This window comes from Macaca fascicularis, chromosome 16, assembly GCF_037993035.2.
Source record: "Macaca fascicularis isolate 582-1 chromosome 16, T2T-MFA8v1.1".
Taxonomy (NCBI): Eukaryota; Metazoa; Chordata; class Mammalia; order Primates; family Cercopithecidae; genus Macaca; species Macaca fascicularis.
In genome coordinates, this window is record NC_088390.1 from 62,258,054 (window position 1) to 62,267,156 (window position 9,103).

At 38.6% G+C, this 9,103-nt stretch overlaps 1 protein-coding gene across 1 annotated transcript; it reads right to left on the reverse strand.

Moving 5' to 3' along the window:
- Window positions 1-5,300: 5,300 nt before the first annotated feature.
- On the reverse strand, window positions 5,301-6,218 carry KRTAP4-1 (keratin associated protein 4-1). The gene has a single exon (XM_015438478.3). It carries the CDS (start codon window positions 6,159-6,161, stop codon window positions 5,778-5,780), a length of 384 nt encoding a protein of 127 aa, XP_015293964.3. The 5' UTR covers window positions 6,162-6,218; the 3' UTR covers window positions 5,301-5,777.
- Window positions 6,219-9,103: the final 2,885 nt, after the last annotated feature.

The following is a 9,103-nucleotide window of genomic DNA, read 5'->3' on the forward strand; positions in this document are numbered from 1 at the left end:
GACCTTAAAGACTAGGGTTTCATAGTTCCGCCTGAGGAGATTGACTTTATTTGATACAAACCATGGAGAACTCCATGCCTAAGGGGATTGTCAGAAACCATGGAGATTGTGAGGTTGGTAGCTCTGAGATAGAAGCCTGATACAAGCAAAGAAGTCAAAAGTTAAATACACACAGCTGGTGGAGAAGCAGCTGAAGAGTTCTGGGATTATGATCAGCTCTGGAGGTCAGACGGCTGTGAAGCAAAATTGTATGTATTTTCACATTTCCTCTCCTCTCTTAACTGATGTAAAAAGCAATTGCATAAAACAGTGTGGAAATAATTGTATTGTTGGTTCTATAATAACTGGAGAGGTAAATGCAAAGGAAATCCATGGGAGCAAAGCTATTGGACTGGGGTAATGATACCAGATGGGAACAAATCCACAGGAAGAAATGAAGAGAATGGTCAAATAAAAAGGTTAATGTAACTCTGCAAATATATACTTAGTCTTTACTCTCTACTCAGCTTGTTTGAAAGACATAGAATTGCATAAGGTGATAATTATAAGAACATATTGTTGGACTTTTACATAATAGACATATATAGTAGTAATAGCACAAAAATGGAAAGGAGCTGGAGCTACATAAAAATAAAGTTTCTATATTTCACTGAAACTAAGTCAGCATAAACGTGAAGTACATTCTGATAAATTAAGGTGCATATCTTAAGCCTTAGACTGTACACACATACATACACACACACACTCAAAGAAATTAATATGTTAAACAAGAAAAAATCCACTTAATATAATAGAAAGAAATCAAGGGCTAGGCACAGTGGCTCATGCCTGTAATCCCAGCACTTTGGGAGGCAAAGGTGGGAGGATTACTTGAGGCCTGGAGTTCAAGACCAGCCTGGGCAACATAGTGAGACCTCATCTCTACAAAAAGTAAAAAATAAAAAAAATTTAGCTGAGTGTAGTGGCATGTACCTGTAGTCCCAGCTCTTCAGAAGGCTGAGGTGGGAGAATCACTGGAGTCCCAGAGTTCAAGGCTGCAGTGAGCTATGACTGTGCCACTGCACTCCAGCCTGGGTTACAGAGACCCTATAAAGAAAGAAAGAAAAGAAAGAAAGAAAGAAAGAAAGAAAGAAAGAAAGAAAGAAAGAAAGAGAGAAAGAGAGAAAGAGAGAAAGAGAGAAAGAGAGAGAGAGAGAGAGAGAGAGAGAGAGAGAGAGAGAGAGAGAGAGAGAGAGAGAGAGAGAAAGAGAGAAAGAGAGAAAGAGAGAAAGAAAGAAAGAAAGAAAGAAAGAAAGAAAGAAAGAAAGAAAGAAAGAAAGAAAGAAAGAAAGAAAGAAAGAAAGAAAGGAAGGAAGGAAGGGAAAAAGAAAGAAAAAGAGAGAGCGAGAGAGAGAGAAAAAGAAAGGAAGGAAGGAAAGAAAGATGGGAGGGAGGGAGGGAGGGGAAAGCAAGAAAGGAAGGATTAAATTATGGTGATGGTTGCACAAAGTTGTTTGTGTAAAAACAATATATTACATATGTTAAATGATGAATTAAACAGTATGTGAATTACATATCAATAAAGCGCTTTTAAAAACTGAGGCTAAATATATTACAATAAATATGATAGGAATAGAATTACCAATTAAAAGACGGTGATGATGCATACCTACACAAATATGCCCAACTGATTTTTGTTTTTTTGAGACAGATTCTGCTCTGTTGCCCAGGCTGGAGTGCAATGGCATGATCTCAGCTCACTGCAACCTCCACCTCCCAGGTTCAAGTGATTCTCGTGCCTCAGCCTCCTGAGTAGCTGGGATTACAGGTGCCCACCACAATGCCTGAATATTTTTTGTATTTTTAGTAGAGACAGGGTTTCACCATGTTGGCCAGGCTGGTTTTGAACTCCTGCCCTCAAGAGATCCTCCTGCCTCAGCCTCCCAAAGTGCTAGGATTACAGGCAGGAGCCACCAAGCCCAGCCCCAACTGATTTTTGACAAAGGTGAAGGAGTCATTCAATAGAGGAAGATAGCCTTTCTCAGCAAATGGCACTGGAGAAATTGGATATACATATCCCCCAAACAAAAACACACACACACACAAACTTCTGCCTAAATCTCACACCTCATTACAAACGTAAGTCACAATGCACCATGGACTTAAGTATAAAACATAAAACTGTAAAACTTTTAGGAGAAAACACATAGGAGAAGATTTGGGGCATCTAGGGCTAGACAAATATTTCTTACTCTTAACAGTGAAAATACCAATTCATAAATGACAAAATTGATGAATTGGACTTCGTGAAAATTAAAAACCTTTTTTCTGTGAAACATGCTGTTAAGAAGATTAAAAGGCGACTATAGAGTAGCAGAAAGTATTTGTCAACCACATTCCTGACAAAGTACTAGTTTCTGGAATATATGAAGAACTCTCAAATTCAGCAATAAAAAAGCAGAGTCCAATTTGAGCATGGACAAAAGACACGAAGGGTTATTTCACTGAAGAATTTATACGAACGGCAAAGCAGCACATCAAAAGATGTTCAACATCATGAGCTCTTAGGGAAATGCAAATTAAAACCAGGGGAGATATCACTACACACCTATCATAGCTGCTAAAATAAAAAAGAGACACCACCAAATGCTAATAAGGACGAGGAGAAATTGCATCACTCATACATTCCTGGTGGGAATGTAAAATGGTATAGCCATTCTGGAAAAATGGCAGTTTCTTGGAAAACTAAATATGCAACTCTCATAAGACCTAGCAATTGCACTCCTTGACATTTATATCAGAGAAATGAAGACATGTGTACACCATAACCTGTTCATGAATGTTTATAGCAACTTCATTCACCATAGCCAAAGACTGGAAACAACCAGATGTCTTTTGGTGGGTGAATGGTTACACAAGCTGTGGTATCTCTGTACTATGGAATATTTCTCAGTGACAAAAAATAATGCACTATTGATACACTCAATAGCCAGGATGAATCAACGGAAAATTATGCTGGGTGAAATAGGCAAGTCCAAAAAGTTTCATGCTATATGTTTCCATTTATATGTAATTCTTGAAATGAGAAAATTACGGAAATGGAGAACAAATCAGTGATTTCAAGGAGTTAACAAGAAGGTGGAAGTGGGAGGGAAGTGTGTGTGGTTATAAAAGGACAACATTAGAGATTCTTGTGGTGATGGAAATATTCCATATTTTGATTGATGCAACTGGCATAAGAAGTAACGAAATTAAAGTTAAACAAAACAAATGCAGTTTTTATATACTACAAAACTGTTTATGATAAAGGAACAAAATCACAATCATACAGAGTTTGCATTGACAGATTTCTCAGCCCTTGCCATTTGAAACAGATGTGTGTACACTTGCCTGAGTATTAACAAGCAAGAAATGTGCAATGAGAATCTTAATGAGACAGCAATGACTGCCTCAGTGTAAATGACTACTAATCAAATATTGAATTTAAGAATGTGACTTTCGGTGGCTCACGCCTGTAATCCCAGCACTTTGGGAGGCCAAGGCGGGCGGATCACGTGGTCAGGAGATCGAGACCATCCTGGCTAACACGGTGAAACCCTATCTCTACTAAAAATGCAAAAAAATTAGGCAGACTTGGTGGTGGGCGCCTGTAGTCCCAGCTACTCGGGAGGCTGAGGCAGAAGAATGGCGTGAACCCGGGAGGCGGAGCTTGCGGTGAGCTGAGATCAGGCCACGCGCTCCAGCCTGGACCACAGAGCGAGATTCTGAGATTCCGTCTCAGAAAAAAAAAAAAGATTGTGACTTTCTTTATGATGCTAATGCCGTATTGCTCTACTGATATGATAATGTACTTTAATTTTTGCCATTTTCTTCTTCGTCCTTGTCTAAGTTTTGCTTCTAACTAAAGTCCTTAACTCTTTGGCCATTTGATATTATTTGGTTATGGAATGGCAATTATCTCGAAAACATGAGAAACTGTGATAAGTTTGTACTTCCAAAGGGAAAGCAGTTGCTAAAGAACAGAGAAAACAACCAGAGGTCTGCCTTGGAGCTAGGCTGCCTTGGGTAAGACATTCACTCGTCATGGGGAGATGAGAGGCTGCTCTAAACACGGCAACACAAGCTGTAGAGACAACACATAACATTTCTTGACAATTTGCTTCACCTATCCCAGACAAGTGTGGACAGTAATTGGTATTTAAGTATAAATGCATTACTATGGCAATTATACTAATTAAAATGAGAAATCTACCAATATTTCTCGCTTTACCTTCCTGCTGTCTACCCATGAGCTGAGTGGCTCCCCCATCATTTGCAATGACTTTCCACTGCATCTATGCTTCACCTTGACAGGCTTGGCATTACTGCTTACTGCACTCCTGCCCGTATTTTATGATCCTTCATGATTATTATCATTACTGAAAGGGATATTATTTCCCCATTTTAGAACATCTATAATTTTTTTGGTCCTTTCCTTAGGATAATTTTTATTCTGTTGACTCCTGTATTTTGCTCAAGTATATATTTTTTTCATGTAGAAGTGACATCAGGCAGAACAAGCAAAGCCATGTGGCTACAGGAGACATACGTTTTGCTTGCCTGAATATGACCAAGCTTACCTGAGATACAAGAAGCCTGTAGAGTCTAAGCATATCCCAAGAGTGCGTTCTTAGCTCACAGCTTAAAATTACAGCCTGAGTCCTTCTCCTTTACAACTCTACCATTGCCTACCATTCAAACCCTTACTCAACTCCTCCCTGACTCTTCCCCAAAGAGGATATTTCCTTGTCCATGTGTGGCTCCACCTTTGACTAAGAGCTTCCTCATTTGCCTATGACTTTCATGTCATTAACATAGAGGGGATGGGATGAGGCCAGCGAAGTTTAACCTCCACCACATTTGGTCAACAGCAACTGTTTCTTAGCTCGTCTCACTCTTGTCCTTATAAGAATGTAAACATTTTCCTATATTTTCCTCCTCTTCATTTCATGGGTCTGTGACCTGTACATCTTCCCTGTACTGACTTAACTCATTCTATTATTAAATGTGTGTATATATCTATTCCTTACGTCTTACTCTTCTCCAAGACGGAAAGTTCTCCTCTGATCAATACTACCCAACATAATCTATCTCCTTTGCTCTTTCTTCTTATTTCCAAGATTAGATGGTGAGCTCCTTGTAGGAAGCTCCTGTGCCTCCCAAATCTTGATGTGATCTCCAGAGCCCAACAGTGCAATGAACATGACAGATAATCAATCATTTTATTGATTGAATACGAAACTTTTGTTAGTTAAATACAGTGAGTTATCTTCTTTTGAAAAATTTATGAAGTCCTTTCTATAATATAGGCATTAGATTATATTTACAAAATCAGCTTTCTTTCCTGGTCATGGGGGAACCCAAACTTGTCTTTATCTTGAGAGAAATAATGCTAAAAAATAAACTGACAACCAATGCTCAAAAATAATTGAAAAAAGAAAATAGAATTTCTGATGTTAAGATAGTATTTATTGAAGAACAGTTAATATGTAATTTTGAAGGTCAAGTCAAGCATAACAATCAGAGACTTAGAGGTTTAGTCCAGCTGCATCATGCATCTGAGGTCTGAATACTGGAAAGAGATCCACAGAAAAAATGAGTGGTATGAAATGTAGATGCATGCCCTTTCACCAGTTGCTTAGTGGAATAACAGGATAATAAAGCTGGTGGCCATTTAACACATGGACAAGTTTGTATAAATGACACTTTCATATTGGTGTGATGGTGGCTGGCTCATGGTTGATAGTCCAATATGAGGTTCAATAAGAGGATCCACAGCAGCTGGGGCGGCAGCAAGTTGTACGGCAGCAGGTAGTCTGACAGCAGAGTGGGCGGCAGCAGCTGGACACACCACAGCTGGGGCGGCAGGTGGTCTGACAGCAGACTGGGCGGCAGCAGCTGGACACACCACAGCTGGGGTGGCAGGTGGTCTGACAGCAGACTGGGCGGCAGCAGCTGGGGCGACAGCAAGTGGTCTGGCAGCAGGTAGTCTGACAGCAGGATGGGCGGCAGCAGCTGGATACAACACAGCTGGGGCGGCAGCAGGTAGTCTGGCAGCAGCTGGGGCGGCAGCAGGTCTCTTGGCAGAGGCCTTGATTACAGCCCTGTTCGGAGCAGGCAGAGCCACAACAAGAGTTAACCATGGTGTCAGAGGGTGGAGGTTCTGGGTAGGTTTCCAAGACTGTGAGTTTTTCGAATGTGGGAGTCCCCTTATCCCATGTCCACTTTTATACTCAGCCGAGGAGCTGCTGTCACCACATAAAAGCTATTTCCTTGTTTTTATTTATCTTAATAGATAGGCAATTATGAAATTGGTTAATTGTGGGAAAAAAATCTGTATAAAAGGTGGAATGCACTTTTATTCTTTCTCTGTGTTAGGATTTGGCCAATCCAGTCTTTCCTCCTCCTCTTGTCTTCTTCTATGTGTCACCTAATTTCAAATACTTGTAATCTTACTCATCCAGCCGATTGTCAGGTGACAGATCACTTAGAACTCAGCATTCTGTGTGTCATCCTGGAAACTGTGTGTATCACAGCAGTCCTCAAATGGGATGATGTTTCTTGTTTTCTGAAGATTCTTCTGAGAAAAATAAACTGTGAAATGACTAGAAGAAAACAGCAGAAATTGTCTTAAAATATTAGAAGTGGAGTGGATTTTCTAATACAGAAAAACTTAATAGCAATGAAGACAAGGATTGAAAAAATTTGCAACAGAAAAAAATTTAAATGCCTGATTGAAAAAGAAGGCTAAAGAGCAAGCTGAAAATAAATTATAATACCTTAGCCAATCTAAAAATAAATGAGCTAATTTTCTTAATGTATGAATACCTCTTACACCTCAATGAGAAAAAAAAAACCCAACAACCAAACAGAAAATTGAGTAAAGGATATTAACAGTCATTTCCCTGAAAAAAGAAATTTAAATGCCTTTTGAGTTTCTGAAAGATGTTGAGTCTCACTCATAATTTAAGGATTTTTTTCAAATTATTATACTTCAAGTTCTAGGGTACATGTGCACAATGTGCAGGTTTGTTACATATGTATACATGTGCCATGTTGGTGTGCTGCACCCTTTAACTCATCATTTACGTTAGGTATACCTCCTAATGCTATCCCTCTGCACCCCCACAATAGGCCCCAATGTGTGATGTTCCCCTTCCTGTGTCCAAGTGATCTCATTGTTCAGTTCCTACCTATGAGTGAGAACATGTGGTGTTTGGTTTTCTGTTCTTGCGATAGTTTGCTGAGAATGATGGTTTCCAGCTGCATCCATGTCCCTACAAAGGACACGAAACTCATCCTTTTTTATGACTGCATAGTATTCCATGGTGTATATGTGCCACATTTTCTTAATCCAGTCTGTCACTGATGGACATTTGGGTTGATTCCAAGTCTTTGCTATTGTGAATAGTGCCACAATAAACATGCGTGTGCATGTGTCTTTATAGCAGCATGATTTATAATCTTTTCGGTATATACCCAGTAATGGGATGGCTGGGTCAAATGGTATTTCTAGTTCTAGATCCTTGAGGAATTGCCACGCTGTTTTCCACAATGGTTGAACTAGTTTACAGTCCCACCAACAGTGTAAAAGTGTTCCTATTTCTCCACATCCTCTTCAGCACCTGTTGTTTCCTGACTTTTTAATGATTGCCATTCTAATTGGTGTGAGATGGTATCTCATTGTGGTTTTTATTTGCATTTCTCTGATGGCTAGTGATGATGAGCATTTTTTCATGTGTCTGTTGGCTGTATGAATGTCTTCTTTTGAGAACTGTCTGTTCATATCCTTTGCCCACTTTTTGATGGGGTTGTTTGTTTTTTTCTTGTAAATTTGTTTAAGTTCTTTGTAGGTTCTGGATATTAGCCCTTTGTCAGATGAGTAGATTGCAAAAATTTTCTCCCATTCTGTAGGTTGCCTGTTCACTCTGATGGTAGTTTCTTTTGCTGTGCAGAAGCTCTTTAGTTTAATTAGATCCCATTTGTCAATTTTGGCTTTTGTTGCCATTGCTTAACTGAACAACTTATTCATTCATCAAACCATCTACTGAATACTTACTGTGTGCCAGCTTCTACTGCATGCTCTGGGGATATGGCAGTGAATACTTGCTATTTGTGATGACAAATGTAAAATATTTAAGTTTAAAAACTTCAATAAATTAGTAAAATTATAAGGAAATTGACATTTTAATACACAGTTGGCAGGGATCTAAATTGAGGCAACTTCTTTAGATGGTAATTAACAGAATCTGAAATTTAACAGTATTTTGAATTAATTTACCATATTTTGAAATGTGCATGTGTTTTGATTGAACCGTTTCACTTCTAGAAATGTATTCAACACATGCACCTATACATACGCTCCAAGATATAAGTTCACTGGTATTCTTTGCAACATTGTTTGCAAGAATAAAGCCTGATTTTAAATTCTATTGGGGTTATAGAAGGGAAAGCCCTTGATGTAGGCAACACACACTCATGCTTAGAGGCAGTGAAGCATCACTTTCTTTTTATCACCAAAGAAACCTCTTTGACCTATTCTTGCAATTTCTCTGTATGTGCAAAATGATGTTAATTTTAACAAAAGAAATTAAGAATGTTATTTCTTTAGGCCATCCCTATCCCATGCAGACACCTACTTTCCATTTAGACTGAATTATTCAGGAAGGAGGGAAGAGGGGATGGAAGAAAGGATACAAGAACATATTTAGAATATATTTTTATGGACATATTTTATGACTGGGGTATATATAAAAATTATGAAAATTCTATTTGTTAGGCATAAGATGGTATAAAAATATCCATTCCATCTAAGTTATTAATGATTTTACTCAAATTCTCCATATCTTTGTTTACTTTTCTTCTTCAAATGACCGTTTTTGAAATAGAGTGTTTAAAGTCTCTGCTATGATTGTGGTTTTATCATTTTCCTATTTATAACAGGATTTTTGTACTTAGTTTGAATGTGGCCCAACTGTTTATGCCAACAAGAATATTAATGTTTTTCAGACCTAATTAATGTATCATAAGGAAGTCACTGTCAAGGTCAAAACAAGTGCAGGTATCATAGGCTTGGGATTCTGGT

Coding starts and splice junctions, on each gene's coding strand:
- KRTAP4-1 (XM_015438478.3), bottom strand. CDS start 6,161: ATGGTTAACTCTTGTTGTGGCTCTGCCTGCTCCGAACAGGGCTGTAAT.